A 24,700-nucleotide genomic window follows, 5' to 3' on the forward strand; every position below is an offset into this window, starting at 1 on the left:
TGCCATCTTCATGCCTATGTTGGTGTGTTTTGGACCATGATAGATGTTGAGTTATGACTTTAATCACAAAAGGTAGACATGTAAACTCTGGGGTCTCGTTTTCTGTGCTTCCCATTGGCGGAGGAATGTTAATTGCCCACAACGTCTCCCTATCAAAATGAATCATAAAAAAACGAATGGCTGGTGTGTTACATTGACAATGTAGGCCTAGATAACATGGCTGGGGTACCCAGTGGGGCATCTGTTCTTAATGCTTGTACTTCTGCTTTGTGGACTAGCGAAGGCTTTCTACTTTCAATTGTAGTCGCACATGCATAATGTATGCAGCTAACCCATCGACTGTTTCTCAACTCTGTCTGGAGTGTCGTATTTTAGCATCACACTTAGCTTGATGTAATATTTCAACCTGCTCCACTTTATGTGATTTCTAAGTAAAGTTGCAAATAGAGTATATTAGATGCCTTCTCCTTGCCTTGTGGCTTTTTGGATGTAGTTTCTGAATTGTTTATGCGTTGTTCCAGCCAAGAGACATTCAGGCCAGACATTTCAGACCATCATGTCTTGGCACTTATTAGGACGGCTCCACTGCCACATTTTTATGTTTTGATCTCATTCTCTTTAATGAATTGGGTTGTTCCCCGAAATGAGTCCCTTTTAAGTAGAAATAGTGTACAAATATAGAATTTTAAAAGCCTGTTATATTAAATGAAGTGCCCTTTTTAATATAGACCACATTGAAAATGCAATAACTCTGACATGTCCCTCTGTGCATCCTCTGACTTCTAGGTAGATTTTTAACCCACTTAACCCCAACATTACTCTGAAGTTTCACTATCATTATTAAGCCCTAGTTATTTTGCGGCTTTGACAGTCATTTATGAAGATTATTTATTTCATGTTATTAGTGATTCATTTTAAGGTTAAAAAAACAATCTGTCCCTCATTTTAAGGTCAACTCTTTTACGTGAACCAAGCTCTTGTTTTAATATGGTGAAACTATTCCTTTTTAAATATTTTTTTAAAACAGACATAGAACATCTAATAGTCAAATCCTAGTGTAAAAGCATGTGAGCTCAGCTGGTTTAGAACCACCAAGACTCTTCCTAGAGCTGGCTGCCCGGCCAAACTGAGCAATCGGGGGAGAATGGCCTTGGTCAGGGAGGTGACCAAGAACCCGATGGACACTCTGTCAGAGCTCCAGAGTTCCTCTGTGGAGATTGGAGAACCTTCCAGACGGAAGCCACTCCTCAGTAAAAGGCACATGAGAGCCCGCTTGGAGTTTGCCAAAAGGCACCTAAAGTACTCTGACCATGAGAAACAAGATTCTCTGGTCTGATGCTAAGCGTCACGTCTGGAGGAAACCTGGCACCATCCCAACGGTGAAGCATTGTGGTGGCAGCATCATGCTGTGGGGATGTTTTTCAGCGGCAGGGACTGGGAGACTAGTCAGGATCGAGGGAAAGATGAACGGAGCAAAGTACAAAGAGCTCCTTGATGAAAACCTGTTCCAGAGCGCTCAGGACCTCAGACTGGGGCCAAGGTTCACCTTCCAACAGGACAACGACCCTAAGCACACAGCCAAGACAACGCAAGAGTGGCTTCGGGACAAGTGTCTGAATGTCCTTGAGTGGCCCAGACTTGAACCCGATCGAACATCTCTGGAGAGACCTGAAAATAGCTGTGCAGCGACGCTCCCCATACAACCTGACAGAGCTTGAGAGGATCTGCAGAGAAGAATGGGATAAACTCCCCAAATACATGTGTGCCAAGCTTGTAGCATCATACCCAAGAAGACTTGAGGCTGTAATCGCTGCCAAAGGTGCTTCAACAAAGTACTGAGTAAAGGGTCTGAATACTTATGTAAATGTATATTTCCGGGTTTAAAAAAATATATGAATTAGCTTAAAAATGTCTAAACCTGTTTTTGCTTTGTCATCATGGGGTGTTGTGTATAGATTGATGAGGGGAAAAAACGATTTAATCCATTTTAGAATAAGGCTGTAACGTAATAAAATGTGGAAAAAGTCAAGGGGTCTGAATACTTTCCGAAAGCACTGAATACTTTAGCGGTAATTGCGTAAATCTATTCAGTAGGGTGGGGATTTGGATTCTGCTCTGGGTGCCGCCCACACACTAGAGAGGATTGAGGAGCAGATTAAAGCGGAGAGGTCAACGTTCAAATTCTGGGTATGGGACATTGGGGCCGGGAACTCAAATATAAATGTAAAGCAGACTGGGAGCAAAAGTGAGGGCTGTCCTGCTCCGTTTGAGTCTGGCACAAGCACACAGTTACACTGAGGTAGACCGTGACACACGTGTACGTGGACATCCTCAAATGGTCATTTCTGTACTGTCACCGCCAATCTCTTTCCACTCACAGACCGGAAATGCCTCTGACAATGATGGACATGATCTTGGTTCAGCAGGAGTATGACTGTCCACAGACTGCTTAAAACACATCTAAGGGATGTAGGCTACAGGAAGGGTGTAAGACTACTAGTATTTTATGCTTTTCAGACAGCTTGATAAACAATGAGCCTAAATAAACGAGAGAAGATCATCAGACAAAGGAGCAAGGACAAGATTGCTTCCTAGGTGCTCTCTGCTAGTTCTGTTTTATTCCATCAAACTGCCTTTGTGCTTCTCCAAGTCAGACCCATTTGAATACAGCCGTCAAATCCTCTCCTTTCACCAAGTGATTATGTCCAGGTGTTCTAATTATTATTTCCCAACTAAAAACACAATCAAAACACACAAACTTAGCGCATTCTTTTAACCTGGTTTCACACTTGCCCAGGCCGGGGCTGTTGTAGAGGCCTTTCTCACAGCACAAACATGTGGAACCAGGCTAGATTTTAATGGGGTTTGTGGGTCGGCTGAGAGCACCTTCCCTCTCTCGCCCAAGCCCCTCACAAGGGAATGCAGGGGCCTAGCTCAGCAGGTTCGCCACCACGACCCAATGTTATTTAAACTTCCATTATGGGTGGGAACTGTCCAGTCCTCGTCATGGGGATGAGGGGGACCTGTACTGTATGGAATCCCATCACAATGAAGAGCTGCAGGACAAACAGCTGGGCTGGGCCCACTCCTGTCACAGCCACGTCAGGATTATTCCCTCCCCGCAAATCTAATATCTGTCTCCTCTCTTTCTCTCTCCCGCGCTCCCCCTTTTCCTCGGACCACGGCACAGCTGTGGATTTTCCAATCTATCACACTGCCAGACTCGTCCTACGTTCTAGAAAATGACACCCTGAGATTCTTATTTGATTCAATCATGTATCTGGGAAAGTAAGTGAGGGGGCTGCTAGGCCCCAGGCTTTCCTTTTAGATTAGCTTCCATTGGTGCCTGCCCTCCTGACTAGCTGGCTTTGGCTTCATTTCAGGGCCTGGAACAAAGGGCTATTTTGAGTCAGGGACGTGAGTTGGTATTGGACAGAAGTCGGGCACACGTTTTGTTTGTGAGGAGTCTAAATTGAGTTCTGGCCTTGGTTTGGCCGCCTGAGGGCTGTTCCTAGTCCGTGCATGTCATTTGTCCATTCCTGGAAATCTAATAATCTTTAATATCCCTTTCACTAGCTTTCTGCTCACTACAGTCCATCTCTAGTCATGCTGCTCCTCTCCTCTCTCCAAGTGCAATCTGGAGTTCTCCTACCTGCCCCCATCTATCCTGTCACACACACACCAGACTCACACAGGTTGACTCAAGGCCATGAGACGGATACTCTCGTTATGTTCTCTCATGTACTCCTATATTGAGTTCTTCACTGGTATGGGTGTCTCGTCTTTCTCCATGTTTTTATTCGGATTGATTCCAAAACACTATTACCAGTTCTCTGTTGGCTCTCGCTTATGCATTCCTTGTCCCTGTTTTCTCTTCTCCCTCAGTGCTGGACATGGCACGCCACGTGCCCCTGTACCGGGCGCTGCTGGAGCTGCTGAGGGCCATCTCCACCTCCACGGCCCTGGTGCCCCTGCTGCTGCCCCTGTCAGGAGACCCCAGCCAGGAGGAAGAGGAGGAGGAAAGCTCAGAGGGACAGACCTCTGTGGGCATGCTGCTGGCCAAGATGAAGACCTGTGTGGACACCTACACTAACCGCCTCAGGTGGGGACTTAGACGGACAGAGTAAGAATATACAAAACAAACAGAATAATGTCTCATTGCCCATGTAATCAATGTAAATTGATGGTTTCAGCTGAGAATGAGAGTTTCAAGGGGAGAGGGTTAGAATCCTGCTGCCATTATTGGGGGTTCAATCCTGGGTCAGCCTCCTCCCTGGTCTCTGTAGACAGTGAGTCATTAGCAGTAGTGAGCCTGTAGACCTGACCTGTGGGTCTGTGACCATCCATTATTAATCACAGCCCCAAAGTGTGCAGGAAGCCCATGTTATCCCGCCTCAGCAGCACAATTAACAGTTTGTGTAAAGGATCCTTATCCCCCTCCCATATATCACCCCAACCAGCCCAGTGCTGACTGTGAGCTTTACGCAACTACAGTAGCAGGACACTTCAGAGGAGCCAAGGCACTCTTAACCTCTTTCTACCCTCTACACTAGCTACACACATCCGCCCAGTACGGTGGATCATCAATATTCCATGGGATCCCATCCGAGGAGTCAATATTTGAAGGATGTGTCCCGTGCATGGTTAGACGTGGAGACGTATCAAACAGTTCCAGCTCACGTACGATTCCCACAGACATTCATGTTGTTTCCCCGTCCCTCCTCCCTGGTGACATGAATGTAATGCTCCAGCTGGGTGTTATTTTTAGAAGGTACAGCCCATCCCTCTTGAATGTCCCACCAACAAACATGCTAGGACCCATGACAGGGCTTTTCAAATGTACAGCGGAATAGCCCGTCCGCCCTGGGAGACTCTGACAGACCTACCTGGTGGTCTACACCCCTGCTGCTTATCAGCAACACAATTATGATTACTGTCTGAGGATGGTCCAGCATGAAGTTGTGGTTTCTTCACCAGTGATGGGGGGGGGGGAGAAAATGCCCTGCTATCGGCTCACTCATATCCACAGGCATTACATCAGGCTGGACTCTGAGGGCTGAGGTCCAGACACACAGAGAGTAATGAAAGCAGGGCCTTGGGGCGGTCGTAAAGGCTCGGCATCCACAGCAGAGTGTAAGGCATTCTCTTCAACTGTCTCTCCCCATCTGTGTCCAGCATGCCAAGGCCTGTGTTGGCCACCTGGCCTGCTACAGAATGGAATTAAATGGCCGATGAGGACGGATGGTGGCAGGGATGGGGGGAGGGAAGACTACAGTGAGATGGGGGTTGGAGACAGAAGACCTTCGCTGACTGTCCTCGGTGGAGCAGAGTGGTGAGCGAGGGGAAGGGAACTTGGCTGCTGTTCAACTTCACAAAAGGTCATGTGGAAAGTGGCTTTTTCAGTGACCCATCAGCAGGGCCATTGAATCCATTCTCTCAGCTCCCACAGCGTTTAAGCACAAGGTTAAAGAACTGTTTACGTCCCTCGTGTATTTCAGCCACCTCTGGGTTTTCCACTTAACCCAGGAGTTTTGAAGCAGGGACTTATTTTAACTGGGATGAAAGCAGGGAGATTTTTTTTCAATGTCCGGTTTAGTTCCCATACAAACCTCCATAGAAATTGGTCTCTCTGCTTATCTAGTTGTGAGGACCAAGTTATTTATGCTGCAAGGCTTCACAAAACAGGTTAGATTATTCATATCACCTGGACAGAGGAATGGTATCCTTGCCACTTCGTTACGTTTGTCTGAACATTGGGTCAGATGGTCTTTTCTTCTTGGTTTTGAGGCTTCACCCTTGGACGCACACCCCTTTTAACAGAGCATGAAAAATACTGGGAATGGGTATATCAATTTTGCTCCAGAATTGTGGCTCACTGGGCAATATGCTCCTTTTCAGATGGGCACAGGGATCATCTACAGAAACGCCCGAAATGTTTTAATTGTTGTACTGTAGAGCACTCCTTGGGAATAGAAATGTTCAATGATCCTATCAGTAATATAGTCGCCTCAGATTTCCTTCCCTGATAGAATGCAATGCAAATAAATTAGCAATATATGTCAATGCATGCAAGAGGAATATGTTGATTACTGAACTCCTTCTCTTTTTTTTCTCTTATCCAGGTCAAAGAAAGACAAGGCAAAAGGCGTGGTGAAGCCTGATAGCTCAGACCCAGAGCCTGAGGGCCTGACCCTGCTGGTGCCTGACATCCAGAGGACGGCTGAGATTGTCTACGCTGCCACCACCAGCCTACGGCAGGCCAACCAGGGTAAGGCTGGCCACACACTCACGTCACTCTCTGGCCTATGGCCAAACCATGCTGAGCAAGGGGACTATTAGTCTGGATCTCCTTGGCTATTTTTACAGACATTTATTGTAATACGAAGTGACACAGTAAAATGTTAGCCAGTGCCTTTTTTAAAGGTTGTCTGGTTTTGGCTCTTCCAAAGGATTTTCAGGTCCCAAATGTCTTTCCGCACTCCATTTTTCTCGCTGCCGCTCTCTTTTGTCCTGTGTGTTCTTGGGACAAGGACAAGAAAATGGGTCTCTAAGTTTAGTCTCCACAAGTACAAATTCCCTGGGCTGTCATTGACTTGGAGCCCTTTAAGTCTCAATTTAATCTTAATCAAGGAAACAATGTCCTGTTTTAGGCCTGAACATCCTTTACCCGACTTCCCAACTCCACCCCCACTCCGTAAGTGACAGGTTAAAAGTTAACCCATTCTCTGACATCACTTTGATACTAAATAGAGATGTATGTTCTATTGTGGGCAGCTGTTGTCCTACAGTCCCCATGCAGCCCTTCTGTCCGTGTCCTTACAGTGCAGGGAGACAGTGTCCTGCCCAGAGACCCATAGAGCAGACAGTCACTAGGAGGACAAGAGGGTTTGGTAGCGAGAGGGCATCAGGTCATAAAACCTGCTGTCAGGGAGCTCCTGCCAGCCATTACTCACCGCCGCTAAAGAAAGCTGCCTATCGATGCGTCTATGATGTATGATTGACCGTAACGCCTCCTCCCCCAAACAGTGCGGCACATATTATTAATTAGCTTGCCTAACTCCCAGTGGCTCTCTTGTATTCAGCCACATCAATGGCGCTCTATTGGAGGGGGGTGCCCAGATCAATGCAGCCGTCACTTTACACAAGGAAATTCATGTGATAATGGCCACTGGATTCATGTTCCAAAAGGGAATGGGCAGCATAGAGGAGGGCCGATATGTAATTGTTTTAATTTCGTCTTTAAAATAGCCCAGAGAAAGGCTAACGAGGAGGCGGACATTTAGAGCTCTGTTCCTACAGCCTAGTATTGACTGGTTAAACTGGGAAAATGTTCCAATAAATATTGATATCCAACGTTAACGTGGCAACAGAACTGAGTATAAATAAAGTATCGACGGCCCCGCTTTTTAATGCCCCTCTGGCATCCTAAGTCTGGTCGTAATAGGCCAGTTAAATGCACCAGTAATTGAATGGGAGGTACATCTGTCCAGGTAGCAGTATCTAAAGCAGAGGATGAGAGCGGGGCTGGGGTGCTATAAATAGACAGTTAATTATGTTGATGCATTAACTGCTCTCTATCCCATCTCTCCACTGTCGGTGGGAAAATTGGTGGCCGTTTCCATTGTCATTTGTCTTGGACATGGTTTAGCTGTCGACAAGACACAGAAGAAACTGGAGGGTAGGGTGTGGGAAAATTCCATGTTAGCGTCTCCAAATGATTGCAGATTCATTCATCAATATGAAGGTGATAAGGGGGTGTGACAAACCCTGCTATTATCTGCAAGTGCCATCATATTCTGAGATAATCTTGTTGAACCGAAGAGGAATATGGCTTGAATATGAATTTGTGTGTTTCTGATGTTATTATATTCTTTGTCTGCGTGGACTAGGTAGTAATATCAAGGAAGTGGTGACCTCAGCAGTCCTTTATCACAGTGTGGTTTTGTTTGTTTGTTTGCCAGTAGATGAATGTAAAGATTGTAGGCCTGGACCCAGACGCAGGCAGACACAGCAGTAAGCCTGGCTCTCAAACAGGGATAACTTTGAACCTGCCATGGTAACAAGGTTTTCTTTTTATCTCTCCCTCCATCAGAGAGGAAGTTGGCCGAGTCCTCGAAGAAGGCAACAACCAGACCCAAACCCCTGTCCATCCTACGCTCACTAGAGGAGAAGTACGTGGCCATCATGAAGAAGCTCCAGTTTGGTGAGTGCGTTGAGTTTCTGTGTGTTTTTCTGTGTGTTTGTATTCAACGTGTGGTGTACAGTTGTGGTTTGGTAGATACAGTATGTTGGAAATGTGGTTGTTTCTTTTAAGACAGAGGAGGAATACTTAGACATACTAGAGGCAGGGCTCGTCTCTTCTCTCCTAGGCTGGCTGCTGGTTGGTTCCTCCTCAATACACGTAGTGCCCAGAACACAGCATCAGCACAGCCCCAAACCCCCTCCTACCCCTTTCTGAAATGATACATAACACAATCCTGCCGCCTGTCTGCAGGGAGGAAGGTATTTTCTATCTGTCACTTCTCATCCTGCCACGCCGTGATTGATTACGGGACTTTTGTTGTGCCGCAATTGATTTTTGCGCGCGGCACACGTCTAAAGTAATCGCAAGTGACATGAGTGTAAACAGGCTTGCTCTGGTCCAAGTACGAGAGAGACGGCGTCGAGCCAAGGTAACAGGAACCCCAGTGTGCAGTATGATTAAAGGACACAGGGCCATGTCATTACTGAATAGAGATTTACTGCCAGATGCATGCATACAAGTGGGAGGATATTTGCATGATTTGTCAACAGGGTGTTTGTTTCATGCCTTATTCTTTGACGTGGAATGAACCATTTTAAAAGTGTTTAAACCTTCTCTATAGCGGTCCCAGTAAGTATTGACATTAATACCTATGTGATGTCTCTCCCTGGCAGACACCTTTGAGATGGTCTCGGAGGACGATGACGGGAAGCTGGTGTTCAAGGTGAACTACCACTACATGTCTCAGGTGAAGAACGCCAGCGACGCCAACAGCGCTGCCCGCGCTCGCCGCCTGGCACAGGAAGCCGTCACGCTCTCCACCTCGCTGCCCCTCTCCTCCTCCTCCAGCGTGTTTGTCCGCTGCGATGAAGAACGACTGGACATCATGAAGGTACAGATGTCCTATACGATCTATACAGTCCTCTGTGCTGTACCGTTTATACTCAGTCACACATCCCATTCTCTTATGACCATTTTATACCTACAGTAATCAACCCACGTGATTCATATGTACATACCTTTCAGCATATCTTTAACAAGCCCAATCCTACGATCCTATCATTTTGTCCCATTTTATACATACAGTACTAGCCAACCCAAACTTTATGATTCACATTTTATGTAATAATCTATAGAAGTGATATCTGGTCAATGGTATTCAAGGTATTTATGAAATGTCTTTACTGGAGACCCCATCTGTCCGATTCAGAGATGCCCTCAGGGAATGGCCAGATGATGATTGAATGGTTTCCAATTGAGATGCTAATAAAAGTGAGCAGGGTGTTTACAGTACTCTTCCAGTCAAATGGATGCTGCCTGGGGCACTAAAACCGCAGGACTTGCGCTACTTGCGGTTGTTGCAGCAGGGGTGGGGAAACGGACTTGGTCTCTCGAGTCTCTGCATCTGGTGTTGATAGCCTATGCCTTCGCATTCCAATGGTCATTCAGCAACTGCAGTCATTGACAGTTTTTCTCATTTTCAAATGACATTCAATAAATGGCCCTGACCCCTTTTCTGATTAATGGCAAAGTCTCATTCGGTAAATGTCAAAACCCTCGTCTGTTAAGGTTCTATTTCTGCAAAGAACACAACTTTTTCCTTAGCAGCACATGAAAGGGCCACTAGTTGACAGAGAGGCTGGTGGACGTTGTGGGACATTGTGGATGTCTAGTGACCCATCTGGGGTTGTTGCTCCCTCATTTGAAGTGTCCCCAGGGAGCCCCAGTCCCCTGTCCTACTGCCATAGACGGTGGATTATCATTCTTTCACCGGGAGCATCAAGTAATCTTAGCAGTCATTATTTGCAAAACCACTTGCTCCAGGTTTCCCACCTAAAGTGCACTAAAAGTGTTGGGTCTGAATGTCAAAATATACTTACCGCCTGAGTGACACTTGGTGCCCTCAAGCAATCTTGCGAGTGCTCTGCTGATTTGGATAGGCATGGTACTCACACCTGACGCCGCTTAGACGGGTCAGGCAGTCGGTGTTTGACTCTCACCCACACACATTCTCTCTCTCACATACACAAGCTACCTACCTACAGTGTGTCCACGTCCTCTTTACCGTCGCACGTCTTCTCACATATTTTTTCAAACCTGCCGTGCCTTGTTTCTACCTCCCTCCCCTGGATCAGGGATTTTAAAAAGATATATATATTTATTCTGTCTTGTTCCTGTTCTAAACCCACGCTTCTCTCTGCCTCTCCTCCTCCTCCTCCTCCATCAGCCTGGCAGCGTGGCCAGCTCTGCCCCCTCCTCCCCCTCCTCCTCCATCAGCCTGGCAGCGTGGCCAGCTCTGCCCCCTCCTCCCCCTCCTCCCCTCCCCATTCTCTCCTCTACTGCTGAGAAAGCTAGCCTGCCTGACACTTCACTCAAAGACACCTCGTTTGTTGATGCAAGAACACGGGACACTCCCAGGATCTTCCCTTCTCCCCCTTCAGGAATGCAAACTCGCTACTTTTCGGCGATATTCACCGTTTTGATCTCACATTGTGACAGCTGTGAGCAGGCAGCCGCATCCCCTAACCAGCCATTAGCCTACTCAGCTGCTTCTCTCCGTCCGTTATTTCTGCGCATCTCCCATCAGTTTTAAAATGTTATTTAGCCGTGATGGTGAGCTGGGGTGTGCAGACAGTGATGGGTTTTTTGTTACATTTGTTTAATTATTGGAGCAGCTCGCAGCGCGAGGGAAATGGATACGTAGATATTGTTTCATTTCGCCTGTAAGAACAAGCAGGCCAGTCTGATTAGGCTTCACTGTCACGCAGCCTCTGAGTGCCACTGTGGTCCTCTGTAGGTCAGCTTGTAGAGCACGGCGCTTGTAAAGCCAAGGTAGTGGGTTCGATCCCCGGGACCACCCATACACAAAAAATGTATGCACGCATGACTGTAAGTCGCTTTGGATAAAAACGTCTGCTAAATGGCTTATTATTATTATTATTATTATTATTATATTATACTGCCAGAGGAAAAACAGAGCACAGTGACCGGCAGGCATGCGCCTTTGCGTCACTAAAAACCCTGAGGTTCTAGCCAAACCCCATTTCTATCGCGGATTGGCGCACAAATTACATTGTTTTATAAATCATGCCGCAGGCCGTTTTTAAACTACTCATGGGCAACGAGTTTTTGGTTTGATAAACGACCTTGTTTAGTCATGTTACCTGGCTAGCTAACATGGTACTCCTTGGCTATGCAGACATTTGGATGGCACAGAAAAGGGATATATAGCCTACTTGAAGAGATGCTTCAAAGGAAGGATGCATATGCCTACTCAATGTAGTTCTAAACCAAATCTATTTTTCTGCTTTTCCTTAAATTATGTTTGTCTAACTTTTGGGAGCAGTGTGTGAGGGAGAGCGAGAAAGAGGATGTGTGTTGGAGAGGGAGTAAGTGTGTGTGAGGGAGGGAGGGAGAGTGTGGGAGGGCGAGTGTGTAGGCTGTGTGTAAAGTTGTCTGAAGAGCAGGATAGAGATGGTTTCATACAGACCTAGTGTGTTCTCTCCTTACTGACACAAAGAAAATGCAGATTGTTATGCATTTAAATTCCTTACTACATTCCTCCTGCCCAATCACAGGTAGGCCTTTGGATATGAGCAAATCAGCTATTTTCTGCAGTTGCCTTTTATATTATACAGTAAAAAGTGCAGTATTTCCCCTAAACTAATTTAGCAGCGCCGCGCCGCCACTGCTATATAGTTGCCAGCATTCTAATAAATATGATTGTCAAATGTTTTCAGTGTTATATATTTTGTGTGTAGAATTGCAGGAAATTAGCTTTAAAACAGCAAAATTGTCTCTGCGGCCAAGAGGGCATCTACAATTTGCGGTCGGAGACTGCGCGATTGGCCACAGCCACTACCACGCTCTGCCACCCCCAAGCTTAATTTGCCACCGCTGCTGAAAAAAATCCTGGGGGAAACGCTGAAGTGTGAAGTTAAATTCAATGTGTTTTATTGAGTAGAGGTGTGAATATCAGGGTCAGGTTTTCTGCGTGTTTCTGTGCATATTTTATTTTTTCCTTTTTGGGCCCTCACAAGTTTGCATCCCTGCCCCTTCCTCCCTTGTCTACATAGTGTCTCTCTGAACCTGGCCCCCACATAAACTCTGAAAGGGTTTTTGTTTTAAAAAGCCAGAGCCTAATGCACTTGAAACAAGGTCTCGGTGCAGTGGGTTTCAGATCAGATTAGCCCCCCCCCCCCCATTCGGGCATGCCATCCTTGAGCCTGAATACCTGTGACTAGGTAATAACCCGCTACTCAGCATGTGTGAGCAAAGAACAGAGCAGAGGGGGAGTGCGGCCAAAGGGTCTTTAGTTCCCGGTCACTGAAAGCACAAGGGTATTCCTGCAGAATTACCAAGATCCCTTTTTCCTTTTCTTATTTGATCCTTTCTAGAATCTTCCCAAGCTTGTGTCTTTGTGTGCTGTTTCTTTTATTTTTCACTTCCTGTGGTCTCCTTGATTGATTAGCTAATCTCATTTCAGTGTGGAAATGAATTGGATTTCTATAATAGCCATGAGATATTCAGAAGAGAAATGCTATCCTTTTGTTTCAGCCACCTCTAGTGGTAATGGGTGTGTTGAAGAAAAAGTAGTGAGTAGTGAATTGCCATTAACCCCTTGTGGTCTGTGTGTTGCAGGTTCTCATCACGGGCCCGGCAGACACGCCGTACGCCAACGGCTGCTTTGAGTTTGACGTGTACTTCCCCCAGGACTACCCCAACTCCCCGCCCCTGGTCAACCTGGAGACCACCGGGGGACACAGCGTGCGCTTTAACCCAAACCTCTACAACGATGGAAAAGTGAGTCCCATATAGTTACTCAGGGTTAGGGGTTGGTGAGGAGTTGGGTCAACTGCCTAGCTTTTAATCAACAGTTGAAATATTGGGTCTGTTAATTTAGTGAAAATGTTTAGTCTCTTCATCTTTTGGCTTTCCACAAAAATATGTCAAATTTGAGTGTATATTCAGTACCAGTCTGTCCATAGTGATCCCTCTGTGGCACCATCAACCTGTTAACCTCACAGCTTGGAGTGGAGAGAGCGAGAGCTTGACTTGAGTAGCCTTACCTCTATGCTAGTTTATTTTCGGTGGGTGTGTGGCCAAAATTTAAAAAGAAGCACTATATTCCCCCCCACTCCTCTCCCCTGGAGAAAAGCTGTAAAGGTTCTGGAGCCTGCCTCATCTGCTCTTCCTCATTAGGGAGGCTCTGACAGGGAACATCTATTTTCATAATGGAATGAGACAGCTGCTATAAGAATTACTGTGGGCTTTCTACAGCAGAGATACCACTGGTGGGGAGGCCAGGGCAAACTGCCTCTCAGCTTTCCCTCTGAATGATGGATGGATGGATGGGTAGGAGGGCCTCTGCCTGTGGATGTTTACCTGACAGTCATTCTCTTGTCTTCAACCCTTGATCTGTTCTGTCTTCTCCAGGTGTGTTTAAGTATCCTCAACACCTGGCACGGGAGACCGGAGGAGAAATGGAACCCTCAGACCTCTAGCTTTTTACAGGTGAGACAGAAATCCACTGTGTTATACCTCCACCACCCTTTCATGTGTCTGTTTGTTTCTGCTGTCAAAACCAGAGTCCATCTCATCAGTCGTTGGTGATGTTGGATCATCAGCCTGTGTCTGTGACCCCAGGGTGTGTATTAATAGATGGCTGTTTTGACAGATGCCATGAAGGATCCTCCATACTGTAAACCCATTAATAGGGTTTATGTTGGCGTGTGTGTTGTGCAAACCCATACTAGTCCCAGCATTGCACCATCACTTAACCCCAAGGCAATACCATCTCGACACCCATCACTCTGAGATGGGCTGCTAAGGGTTTTTATCACCAGCTTTATCATTGACAGCCAGTCTGTAGTCTGTTTGTGTCACACTGGTAGAGACCTTGGAGCAAATCTCAAATAACACCCTATTCCCTATATAGTACACTACTTTTGAGTGCACTATATACGAAATGGGGTGACATGATTGTCTGAAGTAGTACACTGTATATGGAATATGGTGTCATTAGAGCCACAGCCCTGGGGTCGGTCTGTAGCAATGACTATATATGAATGGACAAAGCCATCGATCACGTGACCCCATTCATTCCTATGTGAAGATTCAATAGCACATTGAAGCCAAATGAAGTCGGTTAAGATGGAGACATAACATGTGCAGTTTGAGCTACTCCAGGAAGTGACTTTTCAGGCCAGCTCAGTTCTGCCACCTCTCACTAAGTAACTTGAGTTGAAGGCCGACCAGAGTACTGCAGGCTGCCATTAGCAACTAAATTATCCTTATAACTTCTGTGTGCAATTACAAAAATAATCGGTTCATGGACATCTGGTGTATTAGAAGCAATTATTGGTACCTAGATTGTCATATAAAAAAAAAAATAAATGTACACAGAGTGCCCTTTTTCCATTCACTATAATGGGGGATCCTGTTTTCTGCTTACAATGCCTGCAGTACTGCGGTCAGCCGTGTACTTCCGTGGCTTTCAATGAGAGGGGGCAGTGGTTCTCCCCTTGTCTGTAGGCAGTGTGTCCCAGGCAGGCCTGGAGAACAGGGAGGGAGAGATGGAGCATCCATCAGAGTAATAAAGCTATAAATCTCCCAGAGCCCAGGGAGCTTTGGGCTGGCCAGCCGCAGGGGAACACAAGCAGAGGGAAGCACAGCCTACAGCCCCAATGTACTCCTCTAACCCAGCCCCCCTCCCTCTCTCTCTCTCTCTCACACACACACACACACACACACACACACACACACACACACACACACAGCACACATGTCATCCACTGTGCATACGGGGGGAGTAATTTTCTGTGTATATTGATCCGGCAACAAGCCAGCTAGAGTCCTTGGAAATGGCTCCCTATTTTTTAAATTCCCTCATTTGCAGGGTTGGAGAGTTCATAGAGATGTCTCCATTGATTATCATTCTAGTTGGTGTCTGCCAGATCAATAATGGAAATAGGAGGCTGAATGGGGAAGTGGTGGAATCAAGTGAAAATCAGCCGGTCCTGATATCTAGATCCGGTGAGCAGGTTGGGGAAGGTTGCGGGTGGGGAGCTAGGAGAGGGTATAAAGGAAAGGTCACCAGGGTCAGAGTTGGTAGACCGTGTCCCTTGGCACTCATACAGTATCAAATTCTTCATCCCGACTGATGGTTGAGGTAAGGATTGGGCTAATCTAGATCTATTGTTACGCTGACAGCTACTTGACCGTCAGGGTACACGATGAGTGTTGTCCAGCTTGGCATGGCAGACGGGCAGGCAGCCGTCCAGCTAGTGTCTGGCTCTGTGGGTAATATATACTGGGCAGAGTGATGGCGAAGCAGTGTACCCAGTCTCCTTGAGACAGCCTGGGGCATTCATTGAATCGTTAATAAAGATATATAGAAGTTTTTTGTTTTGTTTTTGAGGATGAAAAATCATGCTTTTGTCTGACGCTCTCTTAGTGTCCCCATGCATTCTGCTGCATTGCTCATTGTAGTCTCTGCAATCTTCTCACCTACAGTGAGGGAAAAAAGTATTTGATCCCCTGCTGTTTTGTACGTTTGCCCACTGACAAAGACATGATCAGTGTATAATTTTAATGGTAGATTTATTTGAACAGTGAGAGACAGAATAACAACAAAAAAATCCAGAAAAACGCATGTCAAAAATGTTATAAATTGATTTGTGTTTTAATGAGGGAAATAAGTATTTGACCCCTCTTCAAAACATGACTTAGTACTTGGTGGCAAAACCCTTGTTGGCAATCAGAGGTCAGACGTTTCTTGTAGTTGGCCACCAGGTTTGCACACATCTCAGGAGGGATTTTGTCCCACTCCTCGCAGATCTTCTCCAAGTCATTAAGGTTTTCGAGGCTGACGTTTGGCAACTCGAACCTTCAGCTCCCTCCACAGATTTTCTATGGGATTAAGGTCTGGATACTGGCTAGGCCACTCCAGGACCTTAATGTGCTTCTTCTTGAGCCACTCCTTTGTTGCCTTGGCCGTGTGTTTTGGGTCATTGTCATGCTGGAATACCCATCCACGACCCATTTTCAATGCCCTGGCTGAGGGAAGGAGGTTCTCACCCAAGATTTGACGGTACATGGCCCCGTCCATCGTCCCTTTGATGCGGTGAAGTTGTCTTGTCCCCTTAGCAGAAAAACACCCCCAAAGCATAATGTTTCCCACCTCCATGTTTGACGGTGGGGATGGTGTTCTTGGGGTCATAGGCAGCATTCCTCCTCCTCCAAACACAGCAAGTTGAGTTGATGCCAAAGAGCTCGATTTTGGTCTCATCTGACCACAACACTTTCACCCAGTTCTCCTCTGAATCATTCAGATGTTCATTGGCAAACTTCAGACGGGCCCTGTATATGTGCTTTCTTGAGCAGGGGGACCTTGCGGGCGCTGCAGGATTTCAGTCCTTCACGGCGTAGTGTGTTACCAATTGTTTTCTTGGTGATGGTCTTGTAGCCCATTCCAGCCTTGTGTAGGTCTACAATCTTGTCCCTGACATCCTTGGAGAGCTCTTTGGTCTTGGCCATGGTGGAGAGTTTGGAATCTGATTGATTGATTGCTTCTGTGGACAGGTGTCTTTTATACAGGTAACAAACTGAGATTAGGAGCACTCCCTTTAAGAGTGTGCTCCTAATCTCAGCTCGTTACCTGTATAAAAGACACCTGGGAGCCAGAAATCTTTCTGATTGAGAGGGGGTCAAATACTTATTTCCCTCATAAAAATGCAAATCAATTTATAACATTTTTGACATGCGTTTTTCTGGATTTTTTTGTTGTTATTCTGTCTCTCACTGTTCAAATAAACCTACCATTAAAATTATAGACTGATCATTTCTTTGTCAGTGGGCAAACATACAAAATCAGCAGGGGATCAAATACTTTTTTCCCTCACTGTATCCCCCTGCTTTTGTCTCCTCCAACTTTTTCTTGCTCTCTTTTATCACTCTTGCTCCCCCTCCTCTCTCTTTCTCCCCACACACCCCCTTCGGTAACCTCCCTACAAGTTATGGCTGTATGTGTATTTCATAATATCAAATGCATTCCATTAATCTCTCTCCTCCCCATCTCTCTACAGGTGCTGGTATCGGTGCAATCTCTGATCCTAGTGTCGGAGCCCTACTTCAACGAGCCGGGCTATGAGCGTTCACGCGGAACCCCCAGCGGCACACAGAGCTCCCGCGAGTACGACGGAAACATCCGTCAGGCCTCCGTCAAGTGGGCCATGCTGGAGCAGTTGCGCAACCCCTCGCCTTGCTTCAAAGAGGTGAGCTGTCAAATCACCCCCCCTCCCCGCTATCAGGCTATCCTACAGTGCCTCATCCTTTCATACATAGTTAGGCTACCTCGCAGCTTTCCTGACACCTCAACCTGGCCCACATCAGTGTTTAATGGCTCTCAATTCTACTGTAGTATCATTCTTTGTAATGACAAACCATAACACTCACCATGCTCCCTTGTTACAGTAGCTACCAGCCTCTGCTTAAAAAAACCCAGCAGATAAAGGACAAACTCTCCTTTGGGACGATATGAGGACAGTGGCAGATCATACATTCACTGTTTATTATTTCCCAGGTAGATAATATTGCCCCTGTTTTTAATTTACTCCTGTCCTTGACACGGGCTGTGCAGGCTGATAGCGTGGAAGAATAGCGATCAGTCACCAGCTCTGCTTAGGGAGAGGGAGGGGAAGATGGGGGAGGGTGGGGGAGAGGGGGTGGGGGGAGGGAGGGGGGTGGGGGGAGGGGAGGGGAGGGTGGGGGGAGAGGGGGAGGGGAGGGAGGGGAAGATAGGGGAGGGTGGGGGGAGAGGGGAGGGTGGGGGGGAGATGGAGAGAAAGAGGGTGGGGGGAGTGAGAAGCAGAGGGAGGTTGGGAGGTAGAAAGAGGGCTGGGAAGATGGCGAGAGGGCGGGGGCGGAGGGAAAGAGCAGTAGAAAAAGAGAGGAGAGAGGTGTTTCTAATGATTTCCTCCAGGCTGGGAAGGCAGGTGTCAGCGTCTCATAAGCCTGTGTGTGGGTGTTTCACTCTGATGGAGGAAACTAAGGGACCACAGACAGAAACACAGCTCCAGTTTGACTCCTAACGTGCTATATCTAATCACTCACACTGGGAGCAGATAGAAGTCGGCCCCCGACATTCCACTCACTCACTTGCTTCTATCTCTTAATCTCTCTCTCTCTCTGTCTGTCACACTGTAGCTCACGGGAACTTCATGACACAGCAACAAATCACTTCTTCATAATGGCATTGTCATTGGCTTTGCTCTGTCGTTCATCCGTGTGTGTGTGGCTTTGCTCTGTCGTTCACGCGCGCACACAGCCAACATCGATTAAAATATTGGATTCTGGTAATGTAGTCCTGGATGAAAACACAGAATTAAATTAAGATCCCAGATGCTTGCTGCTCTGCCAAGCACCTCCGCTTTGCCAAACAGTAATGTATTTTCCGATCGCTCTCTACCTGCAATCAGAAAAAAAGAGAGGACATCTGTCTGTGGGCCTCAACCTGAGCCTCCGGACCAATGTTTTCCTTCAGCTAGACATCATTTAGCAGGCCGTCAGGTGGTGGTGATTAGCCCTGTTAGCTGGCCAGGCTGGGGTGCCAGTGGGGCTGTAGAACTTTGGAAAGCACTGCCATGTCCTTTCTGTCATTTGTATAGAGAGACAGGGAGGGAAGCCAGACTGAAATATTATGGAGGATAGTCAGGGGCGGCAGGTAGCCTGGTGGGTTGGAGCGTTGGGCCAGTAACCGAAAGGTTGCTAGATCGAATCCCAGAGATGACAAGGTAAAAATCAATTGTTCTGCCCCTGAGCAAGGCAGTTAACCCACTGTTCCATGGGCACCGAAGACGTGGATGTCGATTTAAGGCAGCCCTCTGCACCTCTGATTCAGAGGGGTTGGGTTAAATGTGGAAGTTGAATGCGTTGTTGTACAACTGACTAGGTATCCCCTTTTCCAGAATCTATTGGCCCCATGTTACCCCATTTTATAGAATTTATAGATATACCCGTCTCCCCCGAAAAAGAGATGGAAATTCTCAACGGAATTACTTATAGAAATGCATCAAACCAGGGGAACACATTGACAGATATTGAACCAAAAAAATCAGATGTATAGTTTGGAAATAGTTAATCAAAGACAATTGGTCTCCATGTTTAAGTTGATCTGTTGAGGTAGAGGGACTGTTGCAGTACATTGTGTTTGAGCGAGTTCCGGACACACACCCAAGCTCACGTCACCAGCTCCCAGGAGTATTCCATGCTCTGTGGTAGAAGCGTGGTGGTGTCTTTTTCAGGTCCCAGGGTGAAAATCGTCAGCTTTAGCACGGAAGCAGCCTCTGTAATAAAACCACAGGGTTCTGACGTCAGTAGCTCAATGTGAAATGGACCATTTGGAGCTGCTATACTGCCCGAGTGCCCTCCTGAAATTCAATTAGGCTCGTGTGACACTCCTGCGCTGCCCTTTTCCCGTCTGAGCCCATGGCAGAGACACAGACAAAATACTGTCTGTAAACATGGGCGAGAGATACTGCCCTACAAAGGCAAAATGCAGTAACTACGAATTTGGTCACAAATCTTTGATCTGTTGTAATGGCCAGGTATATTATCTGATTTAATGTGGTGTTCTGTTTCTTGACACAAAAACAAGCCAGTCGATCAGAATACATCTTGAAGTACCAGAAATAGCTTTCTGTCTAGACAGAAAGACTGAAGTCAGATTTTGCAGTAAAAGAAATGACGTAGTTACTGCACTTTGCCTTTGTAGGCAGTATAGCCGTGGCACACACACATACAGTACTATCGTCTCCGTTTTGATGATGCTGCAAGCTCAGCGTAGTCTCTCTCCACTCATGTGAACCGTGAAAGCTGTGACACCGTAGACACATTTATTTTTGGGGCCGGGGGATTATGTGTGTGAGATTCCAAAGTTTCTGTGCCCTATTTATAGTCTGAGATGGAGAATAAAAAGCTTGTCAGGTGGAATTAGGAACAACAGGTTGGCCGTTTTAAAAATATAGTTCCCAGGGTGTGTGAGAGCCGAGGGGTGTCCACGTGCACAGCCGGCTCTAGTGTGAATTGGTCATTATGGGAGGTGGTGCTGTGGGTGACATCCAAAACCCACCCCTCCAAATCTCAGGAAACAAGCATTTTCCCTCAGGAGCTTAGCGAGACCGACACCCCTGTCAGTCCACACAGGGATGGAGCTCATTACCACAGGTCTATCCACTGTTGTGTGGCAAGAGTACCACAGTATGAGTCATAATACCCATAAAACCTAGCGGTCAAACAAGGATATGGTTCCAATAATTTTTCCACCATTCATTTTTCCTATGGGGGATATTCAAATAAGGGCTGTGTTTCGTGTAGGCTTACCCTGGCGTGACGTTTTCATAACCCTGTAAATCTCTCTAGGACAAGTTGACTTATCAATATATTCGCCTGTATTTAAATAAAATGCTAATTAGCTGCTAATGTGGCTATCATAAAGAACTACAAATGCCATGATGAACTGGACGAGACTGCCGAATCGAGGCAAAGGTAAGAATCTCTGGATTAACTATATAATGTCAGCTAAATTTAGTAAGGAATAAATTGGTAAAATGTCATTAAAATGACAGTTCTGTGAACAATACCTGTTAACAAAGGTGTCAGCTAGAGATGACGTGCAGGAGCTTGCAGGGATTTATAGTCTTGCATGATGTCTACTTTGATGCTAATTAGCATTTTCGAAACCGAGGAAATAGAGCCGAAATATATTGATAAAAGTCACCTTTTACGTGGTTATCAAAACTTAACGCCAGGGTAAGCCTACACGAAACACAGGCCTTATTTTAAGTGTTTCTAAAATTCCCTATGGGGAAAAACGATTGGAACCATTTCCTTGTTTTACCGCTAGATTTTATGGGTATTATGACACATCCACTGTGGGGCTGTATGGCCATGAAAAGGGGGAAGTTATTTAAACCATTAAGAGAGGAGCGTGTTCTTGTCCTGACCTCTGCCAGCCGTGACCAGGTGTACTATACAGTTTGACTGATTCACGGTCCAAGGACCTCCCAGAGCTGATAGAGCTAGCTACCTTGCGTGTTCATTTATCATGTAAACAAGAGGAGGATGCATCAGTGGTGGGACCGCACACCCTGTCAAGGAAATTAGTCATTGTGTTGAGCACACTCCATTACGGTGCATTATTGATGGGTTTTAGCAAGACACCTCTGTCCAGTGGGACCTATCGAGGCTGGGGCGTTGACTCCTCTCCTCTCTCTGTGTAACCCGCTAACCCAGCACAGCCTGGTTAAGAATACTGCTCTGTAGTCTGGCTGGAGGAGACATAGGGCTCCTGTGCTGGGTTTCGTGACAGAGATGGGGAGAGAAAGCTTGCCTGGTTTTGGTCAGACACACGGAGCAGGGAAAGCCAAGAGTGGAGGAGCGATGTGCTACAGCCACGGGTTTCCATGGCTACGCTGGGAAGGAAATTGATCATTGCCCTAACCTCCCTCTTATCCCTCCTCCCCTCCCATGGCCCTCTGTGGCAGCGGCAGCTTGCCTCTGCAGATGGGAAGAGTGTCAGTCAAAAGTGACGACGGGGGCTTTAAAATGTCACAGTTTAGTCACCAGGATCTGTGTGACTGATGAGTAGGACCTTGTCTTTGGCAACAGGCTGCGAGGGAGGGAGGGAGGGAGGGATGCTACAGGCGTGCCACTGTTGAGCATCTCCTCGTCTCTGTCAGGATGACGCGGTGTCCGGGGCGATGATTGAGAATGCTGACATGATCACAAACACACCGCTAGACCCGTTGTGTTGAGGTCAGCGTTAATAAACCTGCACTGTTTTTCCTCTCCCAGCGGCCGGCCGTCCAGAGGGAGCAATGCCATCTGCCGTGCCGCCTTTGCCCAGTTGTTAAAGGAGGCCATTTTCCCCCTCTCCTCGTGCCACCCCACTCCTCCAGCCCCGCCTCAGTCCTTTAGTCACACACACTCCCTCTCCCAAATGCTGCAGCTCCGAACACAACAAATCACTTTGATTATATTGCAACAATAAATCCTCATTACTGGCTTATGAATTACTCCCAGTATATGCTCAATTAGAATGAATGGGGGGGGGGTAGAGACTAGGCTTGAGACCACCACCTTAGCAGTTGACTATGGAGCAGATTTTAGTTATTCTAGTGCTTATATACAAAAATATACGTGGTCTGCGGTTGTGAGGCCGGCTGGACGTACTGCCAAATTCTCTAAAATGACGCTTTTGGTAGAGAAATTCGCATTCAATTATCTGGCAACAGCTCTGGTGGACATTCCTGCAGTCAGTATGCCAATTGCACACTCCCTCAACTTGAGACATCTGTGGCATTGTGTTGTGTAACAAAACTGCACATTTTAAAGTGGCCTTTTATTGTCCCCTGCACAAGGTGCACCTGTGTAATGATCATCCTGTTTAATCAGCTTCTTGATATGCCACACCTGACAGGTAGATGGACTATCTTGGCAAAGGAGAAATGCTCACTAACAGTGATGTAAACAAATTTGTGCACAACATTTTAGAGAAATCAGCTTTTTGTGCGTATGGGAAGTTCCTGGGATTGTTTTTTCAGCTCATTAAATATGGTACCAACACTTTACATGTTGCGTTTATATTTTTGTTCAGTATAGATCGTCATACCCATACATTCCTTGGGACTTTAAATTACGCTGAGTATAATACAGATAATTAGCCATGAAGTCATTGTGGATAAGCGGGTATTAGCAGCAAATTAGCAATGACCTTATCGTATATGCACTCCTAATTTGGCAACATTTCATTGATTGGATAGGTGAAAGCAATACAATACATACATAGCTTTCACCAATCCAGATCAGGTCAGATCAGTGATCAATGGCAAGTAAGAGAGGATGCATTTTAAGGTACTTGAATGAAACCCAACTAATGATTTAGCCCATAATCTTCTGCCTGAAGTAGTGATTTTTACCCCTCCAGAGGTTCCTGTTCTCTACTTGGTATGAACACTGAGAGGGGAGGCTGAAGTTAAGACTAGACGTCAGTGGGAGTATTTACAATGCTGTAGTCAGTGTAGCAGACCTGAGCTCGCAGGGGAGCAGACCTGGGGCTGAGTGAGCGTACAGCAGACAGGGACACTGTCAGAGTAGCAGGAGGATGAAAACATGTATTTTAATGGCCACAGCGTGATTCATACTCACCCTTGACCCCTGTGTGTGTGGAGCAAGCAGAAACACATGGAAACACGAACATGCGCGCACACACGTCTGCCCTCTGGAATAATGAGTGGACGGCAGCATTACCTAAAAGGTCACTTAGTTTATCTGGAAATGGAGCACACAGTCAACAGACCATGCCAGTGTGTGCATGTATGTGCATTTGTCTGTTGAGTGTATCTCTGTGTGTTTTTGTTTGTCCGGCCGACCGTTTTAAAGGTAATTTGTCAAGACACCCTGTTCTGATGGGTACACGTGTTCCATGTTCAGTGACTCTTGGATATGTACACAACGCTCTCGTCCATACAGGAAACGCCCCTGGGGAATTCAGGCATATTATGGGACACAGGCCAGGTCATTATCAATTGAATTCTATTATAAGAAAATCGGTGCGAACAAATCTTCTGCTGGTATGTGCGTGTTTCCATGTGTTTCTGCTTGCTCCACACACACAGGGTTCAAGGGTGAGTTTTGAATTGGTAAGCATTTCTAAATGCCTATGTTAAATGCAGGTCTCCCACATAATTTCAGCCCTTGATCTGATTTTCAATATAATATATTATTTTCTATTGGATTTGAATCCTCAGTGTTCTACACTAACTTCTTTCACTGGTGGCACCAGCACATGATTTGGTCACACCGATTTTCTTATAATAAAAAATAAATACATTGATAATGACCTGAACTGTGTCCCATAATGTACCTGTATTCCATACAGAACCAGACTCATAATGACGAGCCATCTTTTAAATGAGCAAGCCCTTATGTTCTTACATTGCAGAATTTGACAAAACAATACCACAGCAACAAAGGAAGCGGGGAGAAGGACTGATGTTTTCGCTCCCAAATCACACTTTATTTTGGTGAAAAACAACATTGGATGTTCTAAGTCCACAACAATGCTTAAACCACATCAGGGGAACAATATTTGAGGTCTGGGGAGAAATCTGAGAAATGTATATATTTTTGTAGTTAGTTTAATTCAGGTGCACACCAGCCAGACTGCTTGGCTAGCAGTGTTTCTGTAGCCATAAGCGGCGTGTGAGGTTCACGTTTGGGGAAGCTAACTTTCACCATTATAATAAATGCACCTTTATAATAAAGCATTCCATGCATTATCGCATTTGCAGACTTATGTAAGAAGCCTATTATTCCTAATGTGAGGAGTAGATTGGATGGTCATAATTTAGGCTAATAATATAACTCAATCACTGTTCGCAAAAAAAGACTGTTCAA

General features: G+C 46.2%; 1 protein-coding gene across 20 annotated transcripts in view; it reads left to right on the forward strand.

Annotated features, from left to right (window-relative positions):
• Positions 1-24,700, forward strand: part of LOC121570187 (baculoviral IAP repeat-containing protein 6-like) — a 141,888-nt gene that overhangs the window by 109,490 nt on the left and 7,698 nt on the right. For 17 of the 20 annotated variants that reach the window (XM_045221664.1, XM_045221690.1, XM_045221688.1 and 14 more), the window contains 7 exons: positions 3,886-4,123; positions 6,123-6,268; positions 8,093-8,203; positions 8,917-9,134; positions 12,884-13,045; positions 13,679-13,756; positions 17,329-17,517. In XM_045221664.1, the coding sequence (XP_045077599.1) occupies positions 3,886-4,123; positions 6,123-6,268; positions 8,093-8,203; positions 8,917-9,134; positions 12,884-13,045; positions 13,679-13,756; positions 17,329-17,517 (1,142 nt within the window). The remainder of the gene's footprint in view (positions 1-3,885; positions 4,124-6,122; positions 6,269-8,092; positions 8,204-8,916; positions 9,135-12,883; positions 13,046-13,678; positions 13,757-17,328; positions 17,518-24,700) is intronic. The other 3 variants (XM_045221675.1, XM_045221691.1, XM_041881683.2) reach the window with 1 other exon arrangement.

This window comes from Coregonus clupeaformis, chromosome 1 (assembly GCF_020615455.1).
Source record: "Coregonus clupeaformis isolate EN_2021a chromosome 1, ASM2061545v1, whole genome shotgun sequence".
Taxonomy (NCBI): domain Eukaryota; kingdom Metazoa; phylum Chordata; class Actinopteri; order Salmoniformes; family Salmonidae; genus Coregonus; species Coregonus clupeaformis.